Source organism: Mytilus galloprovincialis, chromosome 6, assembly GCF_965363235.1.
Source record: "Mytilus galloprovincialis chromosome 6, xbMytGall1.hap1.1, whole genome shotgun sequence".
NCBI classification, from domain to species: Eukaryota; Metazoa; Mollusca; class Bivalvia; order Mytilida; family Mytilidae; genus Mytilus; species Mytilus galloprovincialis.
In genome coordinates this window covers 71,125,635-71,152,672 of record NC_134843.1, presented here as the reverse complement: position 1 = coordinate 71,152,672, position 27,038 = coordinate 71,125,635, and the positions used below count along the sequence as shown (strand labels likewise).

At 31.9% G+C, this 27,038-nt stretch overlaps 1 protein-coding gene across 1 annotated transcript; it reads right to left on the bottom strand.

The window, feature by feature from the left end:
• Positions 1-147: 147 nt before the first annotated feature.
• Positions 148-26,940, bottom strand: LOC143081017 (uncharacterized). Its single transcript, XM_076257250.1, has 9 exons — positions 26,862-26,940; positions 22,535-22,603; positions 13,592-13,699; positions 12,331-12,399; positions 7,457-7,513; positions 6,458-6,514; positions 3,884-3,952; positions 1,404-1,511; positions 148-224 (listed from the first exon to the last, which is right to left on the bottom strand). The coding sequence occupies exons 1-9, from the start codon at positions 26,917-26,919 to the stop codon at positions 148-150; spliced, it is 672 nt and encodes a 223-aa protein (XP_076113365.1). The 5' UTR covers positions 26,920-26,940.
• Between the last annotated feature and the right edge of the window lie 98 nt (positions 26,941-27,038).

Here is a 27,038-nt window from a genome sequence, read left to right as displayed (position 1 = left end):
GGTCCAAATAGTTTCGCCTTAATCCTCATAATTTGTTTCGGTATCAAATTCATTTCTATACATGCTCAAGATCTGAAGAACCACTCCATTTAAATAAATAAGTGTCTGGAGCAACAAAGAAACGTTATTATATCTTATCACGCATAGTTACTTACAAATGAACCGAGTGTATGGATCTTCAAACTCTTCATTGATAAGATGTCCCGCTTCAGATTCGTTAATAGCTACAAAATTCAAGAATTCAATCTTTGTATCTATAAAGTAGTAATATTGATACTCATTATAATTGTATTCGATTCGTTTTGTTGTATGAGTTAAATGCAAAACTTTGAATGTACAGTGATCAATTACGAGATTCAGAACAATTACTGTGTCGTAGTTTTTACTTTTGCTACATTTGGCGGACTTTAAAGTTATTAATCAAGCGTTGTACTGATCTTTGACAGGTAGTTTAACCCTCTGTTAACAGTTATTGCAAGTAGCATGTATTCTTTTGTTTTTACGGTAACTTGAAAAGTGTTTAAAGTATTTACAATGATTTTAAATTAATGAATTCATGTTTTTCTGCACATTATAAATGAGAAGTGGTATAACGTATAATCATATTCTCATTAGGAAATTTATTTGTCAGGTTATTATCTTCTTTTTTACTGTTACAAATGTGTGTCTCGCTGTCATAGTAGCATTCTCTCTCTGTCACGTCTTAGTTTTGTCAGTGAATAAAATGCCGCAAATTTAACAAACACTTATGGAAATATTAACAAAATAAATATCTAGCCATCCAGATATCACTATTTATTCAAATTAAAGAAAAATATGTCCTTTTAAACGTTCTTTCAATTCGATTGATAGTAATGATTTTCTTTACGTCTGTTACGTTTTTAAACTAGAGTTTTCTAATCCACATTGTTAGTATTTGGTCAGCTGAAAAATGTGATCGCAAATTGAGTGGTCACACTTTATATATATGCTTTTTTTTAATTAAAAAAGAAAAGTATACTGATATATTTCCTATGGCAGTAGAGATATTATTACAGCTGCTCATTTTCTATTTCTGTTGTATCTCTTTTGTCGCGTTGAGTTGTAGATTTCTCATTCAGTATGTTCTAGTGTATACTTTTTTTTAAAGGTAAACAGAAACATATCCTAACACACAACGTACAATGATTGTCAATTTTGTTAACAAAGATGTAAACCTGTTGATTTTGTACCTAATCCTCCCTTGTTTGATCCTAAGATATTTCTGATTCTACTCATATCCAATAGAACTCATTAATTATAGACATTGACATATCTTATTTGGTCATATTTTTGCAGGACAATCTGAATGACAGCGTCAAAATGTTTATTGACAAAAGGATGCTTTGATGAATACATTTTCTTTTAAATACCAAGTCACTTACTATCAAACCAGGTTTTTCTAGATACGTCTTCAAATCCGGACACTTTTCGTTCAGAGAGACACGCTTTTAGCAAATAAACGTCTATAAAGTGATAGCTGTGGTTACAATCTTTAAAAAAATTTAAAAAAACAGTAGAAATTATAAGGTAATAACTAGACAGTTACTTTGTCGTAGATTGTACCTTTATATAAATGTTGGTGTTGATGCTATTGATTTGTAAATGCTTACGAAAAATTCTGTGCCTACATGTGTCGTTATATCTATGCCTTTTTTTATTTCAAAGATTGCAGGTAAAGCGTCTGGTGTAAGTAATCACGGTTACATTGTTGCTACCTATTTTTGTCTATTTTTCATATGCAGACAATAAATGTTTCTTAAGGGAGGCCAAAATACTTGAATTCCGAAATATGTTTAAACATAAAACTGGTAAACGCAAAAACAGACAAACAATTAAACATTATCTTGTCAACGAATCAGAAGCTTGTATGAGAAAAATAGTTTTTTTTATCTTCAAAGATTTCCAAAATTACTGAGTAATTTCTTGGAATCATTTGAAAGATGTTAAATTGGTAAATGTATTTTACCTTTAAAAAGTCAATCAAATAGCACAATTTTTGTTTATCCTACCTTATATATTGACGATTAAAATTGAATAAGACATTTATGTAGCAATGTCGTCTTACCAAAGAAATCTACATCAAGCATGGTTGTGCTGATATACATGAAACTCTAAATCCATAGTTAGAAATTTGATGCAATAATAAATTTCTTAACATTTATTGTGTCGTTTATTGTACTTTTGCTACATTTTGGACTTTCAAGTAATTCAACAGCGGCCGTTGTAACGATCTTTTCCAGGTGATACAAAGCTTTTGATGTATAGCTAATGTTTTGAAGCTTCCAATATTGCGCACATGAGAATTTTGTGGGTGTATTTCCAGTTTTCTTTTTCTAATTTTGATTGCGTGCTCATAATCTATTTCCTATGATACGGATTTTCAACGTAAAGGAAAATGTATCCTAACTCACAGTATAAAATAACTGTAAATTAGGTAAACAAACAGTTAAAGTGTTGTTATTGATACAGTGCATGTCTTGCTAGTCCCTCCGATACTTCTGATTCCACTAATATATGTGTAAACTTTAAATAACTCCACAATTTATTTCTCCTGCATGCTGATTTATTGAAGAAATTATTCGTAATTACAGAGTTGAAGTGTGTAGATTTACCAAAATCACATGCTATGTTAATTCATGATGTAAAAAAAAAAGGAACAGGCAATAAAATCTTTTATATTAGGGATATATATTACATAATTTAGAGCTCTCGGCTTGTTCCCGGTTAATACCATTTTCGCTAGCCTAGGCTAACGATCCAATTCCCTCCTCTCCACCCTTGGCAGATTTAGCCAACATATATGAAAAGAATGTTGCGCAATCTATCGTTATTTTAAAGTAACGCCCAAACCGAATAAATTATTCTTGACCAATGGTAGTACTTGAACTCCTTAATTTGGAGGTAAAATCACGATAGCGTCTAGATTCTAGACACTTGGTAAAGCAGGACACGAAATTATACGTTGACATTCATCCATTTGTGCAAGAAACACACAAAGGAAATTTTATTAGTCTATTATAAACGTTCAAATTGTCGCTTAATATAGTCATATGTTTAGGGATGTAAAGACTTGTTGCGAAATAAGCACGTGGCAATTGTTTACATGTACATACACTTTCTACATTTACACGTCATCATGTTATAAGCGGTTTTTGATTGGATGCAGCGAGTTTCGACTGCAACCAATGACAATTATTACCTTGTGTCTCCGAAATTCTATCTCAATCCGCAAAGAGTGGAGAGGAGGGATGTAGATCGTAACCCTAACTAGAGAAGATGGTGTAATACGGTTTTCAACATAAAATGATCAAAATGTACAGTGTAATATGAGGTTTATTTAAAAAAAAACACAGCGGTAAAAACGTTGATGTATTGAATGTTTTGAAGGGTCCTCCGATATTGCCGTTTCCACTGATATCTATTAAATCTCGTTATACAACCGATTTCTATCCTGCGTGCTGAATAATGCAGGAATATTTCCTAATTATAACAAAAGTACAGAGTTTCAGTATCTTAATGACTAAAACTACAGGCTTTGATAAATGCATTATCTTACATTAACAACTCACTTACTATTTAGTCTATACATGTACTTGGTTTTTTTTAATAAAATGAAAGACAAATGAAAAAAATAAAACAGAAAGTTAAATAATTGGAAAGGGTCATTATGAAGGGTGCATATTGATCAAAGTAAACGATCATTAATTGGTCCAAATATTTTCGCCTTAATCCTCATAATTTGTTTCGGTATCAAATTCATTTCTATACATGCTCAAGATCTGAAGAACCACTCCATTTAAATAAATAAGTGTCTGGAGCAACAAAGAAACGTTATTATATCTTATCACGCATAGTTACTTACAAATGAACCGAGTGTATGGATCTTCAAACTCTTCATTGAGAAGATGTCCCGCTTCAGATTCGTTAATAGCTACAAAATTCAAGAATTCAATCTTTGTATCTATAAAGTAGTAATATTGATACTCATTATAATTGTATTCGATTCGTTTTGTTGTATGAGTTAAATGCAAAACTTTGAATGTACAGTGATCAGTTACGAGATTCAGAACAATTACTGTGTCGTAGTTTTTACTTTTGCTACATTTGGCGGACTGTTAAGTAATTAATCAAGCGTTGTACTGATCTTTGACAGGTAGTTTAACCCTCTGTTAACAGTTATTGCAAGTAGGATGTATTCTTTTGTTTTTACGGTAACTTGAAAAGTGTTTAAAGTATTTACAATGATTTTAAATTAATGAATTCATGTTTTTCTGCACATTATAAATGAGAAGTGGTAAAACGTATAATCATATTCTCATTAGGAAATTTATTTGTCAGGTTATTATCTTCTTTATTACTATTACAAATGTGTGTCTCGCTGTCATAGTAGCATTCTCTCTCTGTCACGTCTTAGTTTTGTCAGTGAATAAAATGCCGCAAATTTAACAAACACTTATGGAAATATTAACAAAATAAATATCTAGCCATCCAGATATCACTATTTGTTCAAATTAAAGAAAAATATGTCCTTTTAAACGTTCTTTCAATTCGATTGATAGTAATGATTTTCTTTACGTCTGTTACGTTTTTAAACTAGAGTTTTCTAATCCACATTGTTAGTATTTGGTCAGCTGAAAAATGTGATCGCAAATTGAGTGGTCACACTTTATATATATGCTTTTTTTTAAATAAAAAAGAAAAGTATACTGATATATTTCCTATGGCAGTAGAGATATTATTACAGCTGCTCATTTTCTATTTCTGTTGTATTTCTTTTGTCGCGTTGAGTTATAGATTTCTCATTCAGTATGTTCTAGTGTACAAAAGCTTTTGATGTATAGCTAATGTTTTGAAGCTTCCAATATTGCGCACTTGAGAATTTTGTGGGTGTATTTCCAGTTTTCTTTTTCTAATTTTGATTGCGTGCTCATAATTTATTTCCTATGATACGGATTTTCAACGTAAAGGAAAATGTATCCTAACTCACAGTATAAAATAACTGTAAACTAGGTAAACAAACAGTTCAAGTGTTGTTATTGATACAGTGCATGTCTTGCTAGTCCCTCCGATACTTCCGATTCCACTAATATATGTGTAAACTTTAAATAACCCCACAATTTATTTCTCCTGCATGCTGATTTATTGAAGAAATTATTCGTAATTACAGAGTTGAAGTGTGTAGATTTACCAAAATTACATGCTATGTTAAATTCATGATCTAAAAAAAAAGGAACAGGCAATAAAATCTTTTATATGAGGGATATATTAAATAATTTAGAGCTCTCGGCTTGTTCCCGGTTAATACCATCTTCGCTAGCCTAGGCTAACGATCCAATTCCCTCCTCTCCACCCTTGGCAGATTTAGCCGACATATATGAAAAGAATGTTGCGCAATCTATCGTTATTTTAAAGTAACGCCCAAACCGAATAAATTATTCTTGACCAATGGTAGTACTTGAACTCCTTAATTTGGAGGTAAAAACACGGTAGCGTCTAGATTCTAGACACTTGGTAAAGCAGGACACGAAAATATACGTTGACATTCATGCATTTGTGCAAGAAACACACAAAGGAACTTTTATTAGTCTATTATAAACATTCAAATTGTCGCTAAATATAGTCGTATGTTTAGGGATTTAAAGACTTGTTACGAAATAAGCACATGGCAATTGTTTACATGTACATACACTTTCTACATTTACACGTCATCATGTTATAGGCGGTTTTTGATTGGATGCAAAGAGTTTCGACTGCAACCAATGAAAATCATTACCTTGTGTCTCTGAAATTCTATCTCAATCCGAAAAGAGTGGAGAGGAGGGAAGTGGATCGTAACCCTTAGCTAGAGAAGATGGTGTAATACGGTTTTCAACATAAAATGATCAAAATGTACAGAGTAATATGAGGTTTATTTAAAAAAAAAAACAGCGGTAAAAACGTTGAAGTATTGCATGTTTTGAAGGGTCCTCCGATATTGCCGTTTCCACTGATATCTATTTAATCTGTTATACAACCGATTGCTATCCTGCGTGCTGAATAATGCAGGAATATTTCGTAATTATAACAAAAGTACAGAGTTGCAGTATCTTGATGACTAAAACTACAGGCTTTGATAAATGCATTATCTTACATTAACAATTCACTTACTATTTAGTCTATACATGTACTTGTTTTTTTGAAATAAAATGAAAGACAAATGAAAGAAATAAAACAGACAGTTAAATAATTGGAAAGGGTCATTATGAAAGGTGCATATTGATCAAAGTAAACGATCATTAATCGGTCCAAATAGTTTCGCCTCAATCCTCATAATTTGTTTCGGTATCAAATTCATTTCTACACATGCTCAAGAACTGAAGAACCACTCCATTTAAACAAATAAGTGTCTGGAGCAACAAATAAACGTTATTATATCTTATCACGCATTGTTACTTACAAATGATCCAACTGTATGGATCTTCAAACTCTTCATTGATATCAGATTTGTAAATAGCTACAAAATTCAAGAATTCAATCTTTGTATCTATAAAGTAGTAATATTGATACTCATTGTAATTGTATTCGATTCGTTTTGTTGTATGAGTTAAATGCAAAACTGTGATCAATTACGAGATTCAGAACAATTACTGTGTCGTAGTTTTTACTTTTGCTACATTTGGCGGACTTTTAAGTAATTAATCAAGCGTTGTACTGATCTTTGACAGGTAGTTTAACCCTCTGTTAACAGTTATTGCAAGTAGCATGTATTCTTTTGTTTTTTAAGGGTAATAAATGCCATCTTTTTGTGGGTAACTTATTAATCACTAACTATTTCAAAATTAAGGTAGAGAAGTGTTAGATTCTTCTAAAATTTAACGTTTATGTGTGTTAAAAAAAAATTAAAATTAAAATGTCAAATACTAGTATTTTGTAAAAGAAAATTTTGATAACGCAATATTTGTATTTTTGTGCCTGTACTACAGAAAATACTATTTGGATCGCATAAAACAAATGAAAAATAAATAAATAGGCAGTTTAAAGTTAGAAAAGTGCAGGAAGCTTACAGCTTCAGGTAAACGAAACATGATATTACGAGCGACTAGATTTTCATATTAAAATTTAGAATGAAATAGGGAATGTGGCAGAGAGACGGTTGTTATGTACAGTTCGCTTCCATATTTTTGTCTCTTTGTTGTTGTGTGTTTGACACATTTTCCATTGCCTTTCTCAATCATATTTGTAGACTTCTATTTAAAAATTAGCTAATTTGATTATAATACTGTCAAAGTATCTGTCTATGATTCGACCCTCATATTTTTGCATTATCCAATTCATTCATAGAACTCATGTTACTTGTTCAATTACTGATCGAAAACGTCCAAACATAAGTGTCTTGAGTTTCCAAGAGATAAGATAGGATGACGAGTATTGTGTTTGATAAAGATTATTTTCTTACGATAGTAGCGGACGGGTTGCAATTCATCTAAATTCATGCTTTCCCAAACAGTTGTATCTATAAAGAAAATATTAACATCAAATATTTCTGTAAAGGTTAATCATATCTGAACCAAGTTCTACTTAATAAATACCTCTTCGGTGATGCCCGAGGCAAACATATTTTAAAATTCCACATTTTATCAAATTTATTACAGTAGAATTTATGAGACATAACTGATTAATTACTGCGTCTTATGGTGTACCTTTCCTTCATTATGGAATTTCAAGCAATTGAGCGGTCGTTGTAATGACCTTTGACAGGTGTTTCAATCGTCTGTTAACAGTAAGTAAATCATAAATTATGGTGCCTAATGGACATCATCCTTCATAATATAAAATCTTAAAATCAATATAAGATTCCTGCTTTCAAAATATATGAGAAACTTTCATCCTTTTCCACAATAAAAACAGTTATTAAAAGTGGGTTTTAAATGTTGGATATTTTAAAAACCAGGTTTAACCTTTTTTTTATTTTTTAAATGTCCTGTACCAAGTCAGAAACATGACAGTTGTAACTTTAGTACGTTTCTTTGTATATTGGCATTTGATGTAGTTCAATTTATTCGTAGTTCTGTTGTTTTTCCTTTATAGTTAATGTGTTTTCTGTGTCACTGATCAGTCTTTTGTAGACGAAACGCGCGTCAGGCGTATATACAAAATGTAATCCTGGTATCTATGATGAGTTTATTTCCTTTGTTTATTTTTGTTTCTGCTTAATTGAATTACAACTATTGAAGAGTGGTTTACTACTGTTGTCTTTATTTACGGTAATATAAAACTTTGGAAATTAAGGTTAATGAATTATCAGCATTTTAATCAAAACTCATGTTTGATGAGTTATTATTTCATCGCTTATCATTGTGTTTCACAAACAAAGTACCATATTGTTATATCAGTGACTGAAACAAAAATACAAGTTTTATAAACAAATATAAATCAATGTAGCCATGGATACACATTAAAGGAATTATATTTCATCCATTTAAATTTTGAAAATCAAATCTATTGAAGATACTGATTATATACATATGCATATATACAACATAAACAGTTAGGTTAATGCATTAGAAATACAGGAATAGGAGATGATAAAACATTTTGTGGATAATTTTTATCCGGACAACTAAACGAACGGAGTGGATTTCATAATGGATTAATACCTTACATCTTTTTATAAATTTTCTCTATTTTCTCCAGGAGTTTGGACTTCATGTTGTTTTTCGTATATACTGTAAGTGCACTTTCTTTAAACTTATAGAAAAAATTAATAAAATTTTGTCTTGGACGTTTCACTTTCTTTTTCAATGAGTCTTTTGTAGACGAATCGCGCGTCTGGCGTATATACAAAATTTAGTCCTTGTATCTGTGATGAGTTTATTTACAACCACTGGGTCGATGCTACTGCTGGTGGAGATTTATTTCCCTGAGGGTATCACCAGCCCAGTAGTCATAACTTTTTGTGCTGACAGGAATTATCATTGATATGGTTATTTTTATAAATTAACTGTTTATAAAATTTGGCAAAACTTTGAGGTATTTTGGTTCTCAATACTCTTCGACTTCGTAGTTTATTTTGCCTTTTTCACTTTTTGGATTCGAGCGTCACTGATGAGTCTTTTGTGGACGAAACGCGTCTGGCGTATATACAAAATTTATTCCTGGTATCTATGATGAGTTTATTTCTTTATACGTCTGGAGAATAATATTATCTTTTCCTTTTCAAGGAAGACTGTTGAACAGAGCACATGTGAATTGATAAGAGTAACACGATAACTATTGGTTTTATATTTAAAAGGTCAATGATGTCGGATAATGCAACAATACATATTTACGGGAGTACACATTTGTATTTTAATGCATGTTTAAAAATTTGATTGAAGGATTTAACTTATATTGGGAGCGATTTCTGCGTCATTGATTTTACTTTTTCAATCCAGATCAGGCCGTTATTGTGCTAACGGGAATTTTTTTCTTGATTTATTTTACTGCAAAAATGATTTCTAATCGATGATAACAAGTTTGCATTTATTTTCACGAGTTTTCATGTATTGAGCGCAAAAAACAAACCTGTTGTTGTAGTAATTTCCAAATTCGTCTATCGATTAATTTCAGAAAACACATAAATGGGAGTGATTTTTGCAAGGATGAATTTGTACATAATTAGCATTTTTACAGTAAATTGTATATGATTTTTCTTAAAATAGACATGGGATAACTATTTTAAATAAAAGGCCGTCGGAAAAAGGAGGGGTTGTGCAGTGGTAGACTGTGGTTAATAATTGAGATAATATACATTTCCAACATGATATCTGCAAAGTTTGAAGTTTTAATTAGTAATTTGTTGATTTGATCATTTCAGAGACATCGACCCTGCAATAAAGAGACGCATACATTGTTTTGTGGAAATCTATAACTCAAACTCCACCTACTTGTTAGGATTTTTCATACCAAGGATTTCAATTCAAAAGACACTAGGTCTCTATCACTTATTGTTTACCAGTAACAAATGCACATCACTAATATCAAATGCATCAATGGAAATAACTCTCATACGGATGGCTTCAGTAAAAATTATTTTTCTAATCCAGTTGATTTAACGAGCAAATTCGTGAAATACTGTTGTTTTTTACTTGGTCGGGTTGTTGTCTCTTTGACACAATCCCCATTTCCATTCTCAATTTGATCGTTTTATTGTACGGTTCGAATAAGATGCACACACACAAGACAAACAGTGCTTTGGGGAGATAAATCCTACAACAAACGTGTTCGGTTAAATAGGATCAGCTTCAAAAAGGCAATAACTGCTCGATAGTACATGCCAAAAAATCCTGCAAAACCACTCCACTCCGCAAGAAAACAATAAGAAGGAAGAACAAAAAGTTACAATTATTATTAAAACCAATTGCTTAGAGAACAATTGAAGATGTTTCCAAATAAACTTTTCTAAATTATTGATGAGAAGCTTCTTCCGGTTAACTAATAGTTACTATACGTCCAAGCATAGGTTTGTTATACAATGAATAGAGGGTCTCTATATATATATAGCTTGCCTTCAATGTTTATGAAAAGAATCTAGTTCCGGTTAACATTGGCATACAATCAGTTTTTTTATAGGCAGCACTCCACATTTAGAAAAAAAAATTGAACCATAAAATGTTTAATCATCCATACCTGGCTTTCTAATACATTAACGCAACTGTTTGAGTGATACATATGCGTATGTATGTATCTTCTAAAGATTTGATATTCAAAAGTTAAAATGGTGAAAAGTAATACCTGTGTTGTGTATTCATGGCAACATAATGCATTTATTCCATACAATATTTCAAAAAGAGGGATGGAAATATCACATATTCCACCAAAATTTCATTAAACGAGAATTCAAATGCCTTTAAGTGATACCTTTTCTGAAATTTTAAACATTTATCTACCAAATGATCAAATAAAAAGTGGGTGTCTTTCACCTAATTTCTCCAAAAAAAATTTATCAACCAGTTTGTGCGACAAAAAGTTTGATAAAAACTTTACAATAATTGTCGGACCGATGTCTGGTATGAATATTTAAATACGGACTGTCATGTCGCAGCCCATAAAACATTAACTGCACAATCTTGATGTTCTTATAAACCCACTATGAAAGCTATATTTATCATCGGCCTTTAAAAAAATCAATTTAATTGCACACTAGCTGTCATATTTGCAAAATCCACAGGGACCAAAATGCGAAACTTCATACCCACACTGACGCGATTAATAAATGGGTGAAATAACGGAAATAATGTGCTACTTCCGGCGAAGTACATGTGGCTTCCGGTCTCAAATAATAGCTTCTTTTACACTAATTCCAAAAATATATAGTTGCTTTATACTGTTGCCTGTAAAACAGAAGATAATTGACAACTTGCAGTTAATCGAGATCACTTCTGTTCTTAAGGGGGTGGACCTGGTATATGGGAGACAACTCTTACACATGCATTGAAAGTCATTTGTGCGTTTTAACATAGTAGTAAATTCAACAGTAAACAAACATTTATGTTGTTTACATTAGGCAGCGAGAATGATACAAACAGATCCAGTAAACTGTACATGTTTGACACCACCAAGCATTAAATAAAAAATCATTACCGTGTGTCTCCGAAATCCTATCTCAATCCGCAAAGAGTGGAGAGGAGGGAAGTGGATCGTAACCCTTAACTAGCGAAGATGGTGTAATACGGTTTTCAACATAAAATGATCAAAATGTACAGTGTAATATGAGGTTTATTTAAAAAAAACGCAGCGGTAAAAACGTTGATGTATTGCATGTTTTGTAGGGTCCTCCGATATTGCCGTTTCCACTGATATCTATTAAATCTCGTTATACAACCGATTTCTATCCTGCGTGCTGAATAATGCAGGAATATTTCGTAATTATGACAAAAGTACAGTGTTTCAGTATCTGGATGACTAAAACTACAGGCTTTGATAAATGCATTATCTTACTTTAACAACTCACTTACTATTTAGTCTATACATGTACTTGTTTTTTTTTTTAAATAAAATGAAAAACAAATGAAAGAAATAAAACAGACAGTTAAATAATTGGAAAGGGTCATTATGAAAGGTGCATATTGATCAAAGTAAACGAAATAACCTATTTTGAGCACAAATCCATTTTTATCTTATTTGATTATTAATCTGTCCAAATAGTTTCGCCGCAATCCTCATAATTTGTTTCGGTATCAAATTCGTTTCTATACATGCTCAAAAACTGAAGAACCACTCATTTTAAATACATAAGTGTCTGGAGCAACAAAGAACCGTTATTATATCTTATCACGCATAGTTACTTACAAGTGAGCAAACTGTATGGATATTCAAACTCTTCATTGATAAGATATCTCGCTTCAGATTCATAAATAACTACAAAATTCAAGAATTCAATCTTTGTATCTATACGGTAGTAATATTGATACTCATTATAATTGTATAAAGTTCGATTCGTTTTGTTGTATGAGTTAAATGCAAAACTTTGAATGTACAGTGATCAATTACGAGATTCAGAACAATTACTGTGTCGTAGTTTTTACTTTTGCTACATTTGGCGGACTTTTAAGTGATTAATCACGCGTTGTACTGATATTTGACAGGCGGTTTAACCCTCTGTTAACAGTTATTGCAACTAGCATGTATTCTTTTTTTTTACGGTAACTTGAAAAGTGTTTAAAGTATTTACAATTATTTTAAATTAATGAATTCATGTTTTTTTGTATAATATAAATGAGCAGTGGTATAACGTATAATCATATTCTCATTAGGAAATTTATTTGTCAGGTTATTATCTTTTTCATTACTATTACAAATGTGTGTCTCGCTGTCATAGTAGCATTCTCTCTCTATCACGTCTCAGTTTTGTCAGTGAATATAATGCCGCAAATTTAACAAACACTTATGGAAATATTAACAAAATCAATATCTAGCCATCCAGATATCACTGATTTAATCAAATTAAAGAAAAAAAAATGTCCTTTTCAAGGTTCTTTCAGTTCGTTTGATAGTAATGATTTTCTTTACGTCTGTTACGTTTTTAAACTAGAGTTTTCTAATCCACATTGTTAGTATTTGGTCAGCTGAAAAAATGTGATCGCAAATTGATTGGTCACGCTTTATATTATATGCTTTTTTTAAATTAAAACAAGAAAAGTATACTGATATATTTCGTATGGCAGTAGAGATATTATTACAGCTGCTCATTTTCTATTTCTGTTGTATTTCTTTTGTCGCGTTGAGTTGTAGATTTCTCATTCAGTATGTTCTAGTGTATACTTTTTTTTAAAAGTAAACAGAAACATATCCTAACACACAACGTACAATGATTGTCAATTTTGTTAACAAAGATGTAAACCTGTTGATTTTGTACCTAATCCTCCCTTGTTTGATCCTAAGATATTTCTGATTCTACTCATATCCAATAGAACTCATTAATTATAGACATTGACATATCTTATTTGGTCATATTTTTGCAGGACATTCTGCTGAATGACAGCGTTAAAATGTTTATTGACAAAAGGGTGCCTTGATGAATACATTTTTTTTAAAATACCAAGTCACTTACTTTCAAACCAGTTCTTTCTAGATACGTCTTCAAATCCGGACACTTTTCGTTCAGAGAGATACTCTTCTAGCAAACAAATGTCTCTCCAGTGAAGCCTGTGGTTACAATCTTTAAAAAATAAAAAATAAAACAATAGAAATTATAAGGTAATAACTAGACAGTTACTTTGTCGTAGATTGTACCTTTGCTAAATGTTGGTGTTGATGCTATTCATCTTTTGCAAATGCTTACGATAAAATCTGTGCTTACATGTGTTGTTATATCTATGCCTTTTTTATTTTACAGATTGCAGGTAAAGTGTCTGGTGTATGTAATCACGGTTACATTTTTGCTACCTATTTTTGTCTATTCTTCATATGCAGACAATAAATGTTTCTTAAGGGAGGCAAACATACTTGAATTCCGAAATATGTTTAAACTGGTAAACGCAAAAACAGACAAAAAAAAACATTATCTTGTCAACGAATCAGAAGCTTGGATGAGAAAAATAGTTTTTTGATCTTCAAATATTTCCAAAATTACTGAGTAATTTCTTGCAATCATTTGAAAGATTTTGTTTTGGTAAATGTACTTTACCTTTAAATTGTCAATCAAATAGCACAATTTTTTTTATCCTACTTTATCATGTTTAGATATTGACGATTAAAATTGAATAAGATATTTATGTAGCAATGTCGTCATACCAAAGGAATCTACAGCAAGCATGTTTGTGATGATATACATGAAACTCTCAATCCATAGTTAGAAATTTGATGCAGTAATAAATTTCTTAACATTTATTGTGTCGTTTAATGTACTTTTGCTACATTTAGGACTTTCAAGTAATTCAACAGCGGCCGTTTTAACGATCTTTTCTAGGTGATACAAAGCTTTTGATGTATAGGTAATGTTTTGAAGCTTCCAATATTGCGCACTTGAGAATTTTGTGGATGTATTTCCAGTTTTCTGTTTCTAATTTTGATTGCGTGCTCATTTTATTTATTTCCTGTGATGCGGATTTTCAACATAAAGGAAAATGTATACTAACGCACAGTATAAAATTACTGTAAATTCTGTAAACAAGCAGTTAAAGTGTTGCTATTGATACAGTGCATGTCTTGCTAGTCCTTCCACTAATTCTGATTCCGTTAATAAATGTGTAAACTTTCAATAACCCAACAATTTATTTCTCCTACATGCTGATTTATTGAAGGTTTTATTCGTAATCACAGAGTCGAATTGTGTATATTTACCAAAGGTATGTGCTTTGCAAAATACATTATCATTATAATTTTTTTTAAAGGAACAGGCAATCAAATTTTACAATTGCATTGATAAATATATATTGGGAATAACGGATTTCAACATAAAATGTATCTTTTGTACATTATAACATGTATAATGTGAGGTTTAACTTAAAAACATAGCGGTTAAAACGTCGATATATTGCATGTCTTGTTGGGTCCTCCGATACTGCCGTTTCCACTTTAATCTATTAAAACACATTAAATACAACCAAGTATGTAACAACGTATAGATTTTAGCGAGAGAAATTTATGTATTACTGAAAAATTATTACACCTAGGTTTTCGATATCACAAACTGGTCAAAAAATTTACTAAATTTTATCACCGGTATAAGGAATTAATTCGTAAATATAACTCAACATGCAAACATCTTATACGTTCAGGTATTTCACATCCAATCTTTTATGGTAATATTCTTGACAAAGCACAACAATGTCAGTATTCACCTCATAAGCTTACAAAACCTTTAAACAGACTTATTATGAAGGGATATAGTTACGATACTGTTGTCAGGTCATTAAAGATTGCATATTTTGGCTTTAATATTGATTCCCTTATAGGGTCTTTGCATCGGAACTAAACACATTTATAAAAACAAGTTATTGGCATGACACGGGTTATGTTCTTATCATATATGTTATGATAGTATGATACTAAACCCCTAACGGGAGGGATTGTGCCTGATATTCATATGATGAAGACATAATCTTTCAATCAGCTTAATTGAGGTCTGGAGCTGGCATGTTAGCTAACTGCTAGTAGTCTGTTGTTATTTATGTATTATTGTCATTCTAATTATTTTCTTTTGTTACATCTTTTGGTATCGGACTCGGACTTCTCTTGAACTGAATTTTAATGTGCGTATTGTTATGCGTTTACTTTTCTACATTGGCTAGAGGTATAGGGGAGGGTTGAGATCTTATAAACATGTTTAACCCCGCCGCAATTTTGCGCTTGTCCCAAGTCAGGAGCTTCTGGCCTTTGTTAGTCTTGTATGATTTTTAATTTTAGTTTCTTGTATATAATTCGGAGTTTAGTATGACGTCCATTATCACTGTACTAGTATACATATTTTTAGGGGCCAGCTGAAGGACACCTACGGGTGCGGGAATTCTCGCTACATTGAAGAGCCATTGATGGCCTTCGGCTGTTGTCTGCTCTGTGGTCGGGTTGTTGTCGCTTTTACACATTCCCCATTTCCTTTCTCAATTTTAAGGTTTATCCTGAGTATTGTATGGAACGCCAAAACTGTCATGTTATGACCATTTTCATTATATGATGTACATTTACCTTTATATGATGTGAAAATATCCTAATATCATGTGTAAGTATCTTTAAATGGATGTGCAAACATCTGTGTATGATATGCAAACATAATTATATGATGTCTATATAATTATATGATGTCTATATAATTATATGATGTCTATATAATTATATGATGTGCATATATGCTTATATGATCTGCATATATACCTATTTTTGTATCTAGGCGTCACTAGTAAGTCTTGTGTGGACAAAATGCACTTCTGGCGTATTAAAATTTTAAACTTGTTGCCTTTTGTTAGCTATTATTTGTGTGTTTCTTTGTCAGTTATGTTCTCTTATTCATTTATATTGTAGTCCTGTAATGTTGTGTTGTCATTTTAACGTTATATCTCACATGGCCATAAAAGAAGGAGGTTTGGCTTGCCGCAAAACCAGGTTCAACCCACCATTTTTTCCTTTAAAAATGTCCTGTGCCAAGTCAGGAATATGGCCATTGTTATATTATAGTTCGTTTCTCTGTGTGTTACATTTTAACGTTGTGTTTCCGTTGTGTCGTTTGTTTTGTCTTATTTTTTAGTGTGAATTCACATTACTATAAGATGTGTCACGGTACTTATCTATCCAAAATTTATGTATTTGGTTTTGATGTTATATTTGTTATTCTCATGGGATTTTGTCTAATGCTTAGTCCGTTTCTGTGTGTGTTACATTTTAATGTCGTTGTTCTCCTCTTATATTTAAGGCATTTCCCTCAGTTTTAGTTTGTTACCCCGATTTTGTTTTTTGTCCATGGATTTATGAGTTTTGAACAGCGATATAGTACTGTTGCCTTTATTTTCTCAGTACCGTTTTGTTTTTATAAAGGGACGTAGCCCCACTACTAACCGTGTATGAAATAAGCCCCGCCTCCCTACTACCTTATATGGAATGTAAAGGGACGAAAAACCACTACTGACCGTGTATGAGATAAGCCCCGCCTCCATACAAACCTAATATGAAATTAACCCGGTCTCTACGAGGGCGCTTTTAACCAATCACATTCATTGAAATGTATAGGAGGTAAGATAAATATCTATATGATGTGCAAACATACTTATTTGATGTGCAAACATACTTATTTGATGTGCAAATATCCTTATATGATGTGCAAATGTACTTTGATCCCGCTGCAATAGTTTGCACCTGTCCTAAATCAGGAATCTCATGTTCAGTGGTTGTCGCCAAGGCTCAGTGTTGAAGGCCGTACCTTGACTTATGATGGTTTAATTTTATAAATTGTGTCTTGGAGGGACAGTTGTCTCATTGGCACTCGTACCACATCTTCCTATATTAATCATATGTTGTGCAAATATACATGATGTGCAAATATCCTTATATGATGTGCGTTTGCTCTTATAATATGTGAAAACATCTATATGATGTGGTTGTGTCATTATATTAACCCCTATAAGATGTCATTCCATTGTTAAGACCAAATGTATCATATTTTAATAATGAGGAAACCATTTTACACTCGTTCTTTCATATGTATCTTTAAAAATAAGAGAGAAAACCATGAAACATTGGAAAGTCAATATACAGAATATGACCTTGACCTTTGACCTGACCTCAATTTAGATTTAAATGAACGAAGGGAATCAAATCAATTACCCTCGGTCTATAACACATTCCATTCATGCTATACATTTATATATTGATTGACTGATTGTTGGTTAGTTAACGTCCAGTGGCAAATAACATTTATATTTCCTTATGACTAATACAGAAAGGAAAATAACTCTCATATGGAGTTTTCGTATTGCTTACGTCTAAATTGGACAACACATCTTGAGGATGTACCGAGGAATTTGGTAAACTAAATGTATTGCTTTCGTTTACGGAGATGGAGGAGATCTCATGAAAAAGAAAACACTGTTTTGGGAGAAAACTCTTAAAATAAAAAGTCTAAACAATGTCAGTGGTAAAAGCGAATTAACTTTTTGATATTATATGCAAAAAGATTCTTTATCTATATGCCTTTTCAGTTTACAGATTGCAGATACAGAGCCTGTTGAAGGTTACATTGTTGGTGCATATTTCTTCTGCACGAGATGCATATGCAGACAATACATGTATCCTAAGGGAGGTCAAAATACTTGAAATTCAAAATTCAAAATTTCTAGAACTGGTATACGCCAAAATAGACAAACAATAAAACTGAAGCTTGGCACCGAATCAGAACTTCGGATATGCCGGGTACTCTTTACCAGATATTCATAAACTGATCAAGGTTGATGTGGACATGAGGTTCACTTTAATAAAAAGACAAGGACATGTACAGTGGTTGTTGGAAAATAAGGGACAACCAGGGGTATTTCTTGAGAGGGGATACACCAGCCATACCATTAGTAGAGAAATGTAAGGTGCCCCAAGGAAACTTAGTCGCTTCAGCATTGCTAATAGGGGAACTGGGGTAGCCAAAATAATGAGGAAACCCAAAGGAGCTATCTTGGCAATTGAAAATAGCAGTAGCATTCACATGGTTGCTGCCCAAACCGAGACAACTTGACAAGTGATAAGGAGGCCCAGGAAAGTTGAGACTAGACCTGAGATAGCGAGGCATATACCACTGTGGTAGAAGGGGCCAGTGATGAAAAGATAGTCACAGTTTGCCCCAAATACCAGGATTTGACATTTCCTACTACTGTTTTTGACGGCGGAATGACTTACAATACTAATAAAGTTATACATCCTTCACATATGTGGACCCTTCCTTAATTTCGTATATAAATGACACCTAACATCCATGCATTCCAACATCTATCCAAATTTCGAATGCAAATACAAACTTATTCGGAAGACTCCATATACACAGTATTCAATTGTAATTAATTTACAATATAACGGTAAATAGGATGCTAGTATTACTAGACTTGTAATTGCTTACAACAATCCTACCCATATATAGTGTTTCGGCGGTTTTTGTATTATATGCTAATGATTAATGTATTACATTTATGAATGGGTTTAATTAGTTATCAAAGGTACCTAAATCTAAATATTTATAAAGTCAAACAAGTTCAAAGTTGAAGAGCATTGAGGATCCAAAATTCCAAAAAGTTGTGCCGAATAAGTAGCATTGTATGCTCGCCATCATCAGTGATTTACCTATCAATTTATTTTAATTTGTCGTTGTCAATAGATCTGCAATATTTTATGCTTTTGATAAGCTATTATTGGTTTGCTTGATTTCATGAATTTTAATTTATAAATCCGATCTTTTACAAGAAAAAGCTGTCACAATCGACATATGTTTGCAGGGTTTATCAAGGGCGAATTAATCAGATACATTAGAACAACAAATAATGATGTTGATTTACAAAATGTTTTATTACAGTTCAGATCGAACTTAATAAAGAGAGGATACAAGGAGATTGAAATCGAAAAGTTCATAAATGAGGCATTATCTTGTTATAGATCGGATCTATTTAGAAAAAGGCCAAAAACATACAAAGGAAACTCCTTAAGTATTGGCAACGAAATTCAATCCTTGCATTCATAAATTAAACAATGCATTAGTAAACATTTGGATCTACTAATACAGGATGCAGTTTCAACAAAACATTTTCGATCAAACCAATGATAGCTTATAAAAAGCATAATGAATTAAAATAAATTGATAGGTAAACCTTGATGATGGTGGGCCTACAATGCTTAAACCCATTCATAAATGTTATACATGTATCATTAGCATATAATACAAAAACCGCCGAAACACTAAATTAGTGTAGAATTGTTGTAAGCAATTTCAAGTCTAGTAATACTGGCATCCTCTTTACCATTATATTGTAAATTAATTACAATTAAATACTATGTATATGGAGTCTTCCGAATAAATTTGTATTTGCATTTGGGATTTGGATAGATGTTGGAATGCGTGGATGTTAGGTGTCATTTGTATTTAAAATAAACAGAAAAGTCGCAATCAAAAGCTACAGTCAGCTCAACAAAGAAACAGTTATAACTTTCATGTCTTCTGTCTTCGAGGAATCTGTATACATTAATCCATAAAACTCTGATTTGGGACTGGGCCTACTTTTCAAACAGATAATGTTGGCACTAGATATCTTAATCTGCAGCTGCCACCAGTAGACAGTGGGGCAACAGCCTTACGTGTGACCATTGTCTCATTTAGATGTGGTCCCAACAGAAAATAGTTGTACCCTGGAATTCCCTACCTTAACATAAGAATACATACAGTACAAGTGAAGAAAAATGAGACTGAACCCGACGGAGACCAACTATAAATAGGACTTGTAGACACTAAGTGTCGAGGGCTTTGTTTGTATGAAGGAAGAGGAAAGTAGACATACGATCAAAAGAAGGACAATTTACAGTTGGCTGGATTGCAAATTTTTTCGGATCCAATTATACTATATTTTTAGTGTATCAGTATACCCATGAATACATAGGGTCTGTTTTGGGGGAATAGGTTGTGTACTTTTTATAAATTGCTAGGGGATAGGCTGTATACTTTTTAAAACTGATGCATTTTCTATAAATTTAGTATGTTTTCCGTATTTTGTTGATTTTGGCCGAAATTCACAGGGCAGACATCAGTAGAGGGGACCTTATTAATAAAACTGGATGGAATGTAGTATTCGTAGGGTTAGTTTTAGGTCGTTAGACAGACCATCTAGAGATGTCCGAATAACTACCCAGAAATCTTCCTCTTCCGGTAACTAACAATGGTTAAAACAGACGACAATAATAGTGTAGAGCAATCCGGCCGTTCCTGACTGCAGGAACGACCATCCAAGGTATCTATTGGGATTTTATTATACTTGTAATTACAAAAAAAAGTCCAAAGCCCGTAATTTCGGTAAAAATTAGCAGCGCGGAACAACACTTAAACTTGATCTGTAACTGATCATGGTTAACTCACATACCAAAAATCAGCCCAATATCTGAAGGCGTTTAGAAAAAAAATCCGTATAACTGTGATTTTGTACAATTTATCAAAGTCCAAAGCTGTTCGGCAAAAATTAGAGGAGCGGAACGAAACTTAAACTTGATCTATAACTCATCATGGTAAACCCACATACCAAAATTCAGCCCAATATCTGAAGGCGTTTAGAAAAAAACTCTGTATAATGGTTTGTTGCTGAATGACGGAATAACGGAATTACGGAATTTCGGAATTTCGGATTTCGGACAAGGTTAAACTATATAACAACGACAACTTCGTCGTGGGGCCATAAAAGGAGGGACGAAAGATACCAAAGGGACAGTCAAACTCATTAATCGAAAATAAACTAACAACGTCTGGCTAAAATTGAAAAAAGACAAACAGACAAACAATAGTACACATGACACAACATAAAAAAACTAAAGAATAAGCAACACGAACCCCACCAAAAACTAGGGGTGATCTCAGGTGGTCCGGAAAAGTAAGCAGATCCTACTCCACATGTGGCACCCGTAGTGTTGCTTATGTGATAACAAATCCGGTAAATAGTCAAATTCGGTAGGTCACATTCATGAAAGGGAAGGGGATTGTAGTTACGACGTAAGGAACATATCCGATATCATTTGTGAACACTTATTCCATAACTGTCAACCAACTCGTGACAGCGTCCGTAAAATTTACGAAGGAATGATTTCAACTTCGCCATTTAGTTCTCTGGGTTTCATAGCTTCCTTGTAAGCAGCAACCCTCTATCAAGAAAATCATGATAGGAAATGCAAGCACGGGAACATCGTATCAAGTTTCTAGGCTGACCTTTATTTTATTGATTTTGTATTAACATTTTCTCATAGATTCAGTGTATATTCACTTGTTTGTATTTATATGTATTTTGATTGATATTTTATTGTGTGTCTTTCTATTTTGTGATGTTACACTATTGTGTCAGGAACGGGTGAAGATTGGTACCTATAAAAACATTTAAACTTGCTTCCTTTGTTTGCACCTGTTTACAGTCACGAACCTGATGTTGTTTTCGTTTGTTGATTTGGTTCATAAATGATTCTCAATTCTCGTTTATTATATAAATTAGACTGTTGGTTTTCCCATTTATATGGTTTTCCACTAGTCATTGTTTTGTGCACTTTATATCTTACTGTTCCATATGAACTATGGATCCGTGTTGAAGACAGTACTTTGACCTATGGTTTGACCGTTGGTTTTCCCATTTGAATGGTTTTATACCAGTAATTTTTGGGACCCTTTATAGCTTGTAAATAGGTGCGAGCCTATGTTCCGTGTTGAAGACCGTACTTTGATCTATAATGGTTTACTATTACTCATTATTACTTAAATTGAAAGTGGTCTCATTGACACTCATTCTACATCTTTTTATATCTATATATTGATAAAACCAGTAGCTTACAACAACGAATCGCTTACCATTAATTCTAGTCGTAAATCCAAAACTATATTCCAGCATATTCGGTTTATAGACTACTGATGTACCGTCTGCAATAATAAATGAAGGTACAAATTTCACTGATAATTGTACCAATTCTAGTGCATGTTTCGACAATAAAAGTCTCATCATATATTGCAAAGTCAAAGTTTATTCAAAAAATGAAGTGATGAACAGACTTGGGATAACTGTTATTGTAATCATTTATCAGCTAAAATCGATTACAATTTTTCAAGTAATCATTGTAATCATTACACAGCCAAAAAGATGATTAAATGTTATTGCCTTAATCAATTACATTTAAAAATGCCTTGTAATCCTGATTAATGTTTAATAAAATTCTGATTACTATAAAAAATAATCATAAAATTGTGTGAATATTTTTAAGTTGTACAGGTGTCAAATCTGGACATACAAAGATAACTTCAAACTTTTTAACACATTTCAAAATATAAATAACTATTATAAAATGTTTGATTTGTTTGATTTATTTGAGGTTAATATTAACAAAGTTTTATATGATGAAAAATTCTGATATAATTCATATTAGACATGTAAGAAGGGAACATGGTCTTAACATTCTTGTTTATTTCATCTAAAAAAAGGCGTTTTTCAAAGGAATTAGTATGCTATTGAATATAGGTTTTTATATTAAAAACTTCATGCTACATGTAATATTAGTTTAGGCTGAATTGACTCATTTACTTCTTGAAAAATAAACTGCTAGGGTCTTGAAAGTCCTTTATTAGCCTAAAAAAAGTATTATACTTATACTTGTATTTAAAAGATATTTATACGCCAATGATCGTTTTGTTTATATTAGTCTCTTCTTTAACCCAGAGGCAGTGTCATCGAAAGTATCCTAAGATTTGTCATAAGACATATAGAACGGTCTTATGACTATCTTATGACATATCTCTGACTGTACATCGAATGTATCCTAAGATAATCCTAAAAAAGATGTATTATCGTAGTCCTAAGTGCATTTTTCTCGTTGCCGTATAAGGATGCAATTATTTTCAAAAATATACAAACAAAGTAGGATTTCTGTATGCATCATTACATTTGCACACATATTATGCTTTAAATTAATTCTAATATTTAAAATATAAGTTTAAAAATATTTTTATTCATGTAAAAGGAAGTACAGAAGAAAATGTCACTAGGAATAAATACAATTTATACCGTTAAATTTTGTACACATGCATAAACGGTCAAATAAATATTAGTTATAAATAAGTGCCAAACTGTTCAGATTTATAATTTCAAAGAAGAATATCGTGTAAATTGGTATAAAAAGTCAAGACATAAATTATTCATTTAATGCAGTTAAACTAGCTTCGTGAAATTGAATGCTTGCTTATGATAAAACATTCGGATTACATGTGAAAAAAGAGTGTGGGGTGTTATGATTTCATCCTGAGTCAATTGTTATGACAAATTTTAAAAGGATTTATCTATTATCATGACAAGTCGAAAACAATTATTTTTAATTTGAACAGCATTTTTTTTTGTACCTATCCCCTCTCGAAATTCAAATGGTTGCTATACTATGCATGATTTCGGCAGTCATGTTTACACTATGCTAGGACATCATAAAATTCTCTTAAAAGTTAAAATGGTTTTAAGACTATCCTAAGACAGCTTATTACTTAAGATAAGATCTTTTCGATAACTTGGCTAAGTAAAGGCAACAGTAGTATACCGATGTTTAAAACTCTTGAATCGATAGAAAAAAAAATCCGGGTCACAAACCAAAACCGGGGGAAACGCATTAAATATAAGAGAATGACGACATAACATTCGAATGTAACAAACACAGAAACGAACTAAGCATTAGACAAAATCCGATGAGAATAACAAATATAACATAAAGACTAAATACATGAATTTGGGATAGAAAAGTACCTTGACACGTCTTATAATAATGTGAATTCACACTCAAATATAAGAGGAAACAAACGACACAAAAGAAACACAACGTTAAAATGTAACACACAAGAAACGAACTTTAATGTAACAATGACCATAGTCCTGACTTGGTACAGGACTTTTTTTAAAGAAAAAATGGTGGGTTGAATCTGGTTTAGTGGCATGCCAAAACTGCCTCTTTTATGGCCATGTTGAATATAACATTAAAATGACAACACAACATTACAGGACTACAATAAAATAAATAGGAGAACACAATTGACAAAGAAACACACGAATAAAAGCTAACAAAAGGCACCAGGTTTAAAATTTAATACGCCAGAAGTGCGTCCACACAAGACTTACTAGTGACTAGAACATTCTCCTAAAATGATATAAGGACATATTTTAGTCCTAAGACACCTTCGATGACACGGCCCCAGAATCATACTCCTTTTGTCAATATCATAATTGATAATGTCGCATTTGAATTGACAGAAAGGAGATTATTCAAAGTATGTCTTTCTATCAGCAGGAATTAAATAGTCTGTAATAGTCTGACAATATGATAAAGGATAAAAGAATGAAAATGATTTTAAATAAAGATATCTGCAAAAACATAACCAAGTTTCTATACTACAAACCTTTATTCAATCGAAGTCAAAATAATTCAAAAGATTAATAAATATATGATGGTACAATGTAAAGGGCCATAATCAGTGATGACATGTTCGTGTATATATATATATATATATATATATGTTGTGAACCTTTGTGTTATATTAATCGATGCAATTTTGAGTTATCATTTAATAACATATAATAAAGTAAAATTACAAAATATCGTACTCCATGGATAATTCAAAATTGAAAATCAAAAGCTCAAACACATCACATGAATGGATAAAAAAAATGGTAGAAAATTTTATCAAATAAAATCATTTCTCAAAACCTGCTAGAGGTATAATCTTTATATATTAACATCATTCAAATAGGTTATTTCGAAATTCAGTATAATCAGATGTAATCATGATTACTTGACAATGTCATCAATAATTTAATCAGCTACTTTGAAAAATTTAATAATCAGTTATTTAATTTAATTGTACAATTGACAAAGAAATTTTAATTTAATCAATAATATTGAAAGTAATCGGACCCACATTTCGTGATGAATAAAACAAACCATTAAAAAAGTATATCCAGAGCCGTTAAAAAAGAAAAAAGTTTAAGAAACATATATCCTAATGATTGATGATAATTGCTATAAACAGAAGGATGTTTATTGATAAATATATCGTTTACAGAATAAAGTCCGGAAGCGATGACGTTGTACTAAGAGAATTCTATTGGTTGTGTGATTAAGCCAATTTTTGGTGAATATTCAATATTGCTCAATCGGGATGTAACTAGATGATTGACAAAAGTCTGTATTTCTTCTACATAGAAGTCAGAAGATGTGGAATGAGTGTTCGTGACAATCCTCTCCATCCAGGTTACAAAGTTGAAAAAGTAAACAAAGTAAAAATAAAAACAACATTCTTTATCGATGCCGTATACGGTGCAGGAAATGCCAACCCTTCCGCAGCACCTGATTTCACTCCTGGTTTTTAGTTTTCGTGTTGTTTCTTATTTATTGTTTGTAACTGTTGATGTAAATGTCTTTTTGGTTTTATGAGTCTTTGTTTACTCCTTGGTTTTGATTGTTATTGTCTTTTTTATTATCCAATTGATGTTTGGTATTTCCTTTTTTTCATTGTAGTAAATGCCATCTTTTTGTGTGTATCTTATTAATCACTTACTATTTTAAAATTAAGGTAGAGAACTGTTAGATTCTTCTAAAATTTAACGTTTATGCTTTCCCATATTTTGTAACAGAAAATTTTGATAACGCAATATTTGAATTTTTGTGCCTATACTACAGAAAATACTATTGGGATAGCATAAAACAAATGAAAAATAAATAAATAGGCAGTTAAAAGTTAGAAAAGTGCAGGGAGCTTACAGCTTAAGGTAAGCGAAACATGATATTACGAGCGACTAGATTTTCATATTAAAATTTAGAATGAAATAGGGAATGTGGCAGAGAGACGGTTGTTATGTACAGTTCGCTTCCATTTTTTTGTCTCTTTGTTGTTGTGTGTATGACACATTTCCCCTTGCCTTTCTCAATCTTATTTGTAGACTGCTATTTGGAAATTAATTAATTTGATTATAATACTGTTAAAGTATATGTCTATGGTTTGACCTTCATATGTTTGCATCATCCAATTCATTCATAGAACTCATGTTACTTGTTCAATTACTGAACGAAAACGTCCAAACATAAGTGTCATGAGTTTCCAAGAGATAAGATAGGATGACGAGTATTGTGTCTGATAAAGATTATTTTTTTACCATAGTAGCATAAGCTTGGACATTCACATTTCCAGCAATCTCTATCATCTAAATCCATGCTTTCCCAGAAAAACTCAGTTGTATCTATAAAGAAAATATTAACATTAAATATTTCTGTAAAGGTTAATCATATCTGAACCAAGTTTGACTTAATAAATACCTCTTCGGTGATGCCCG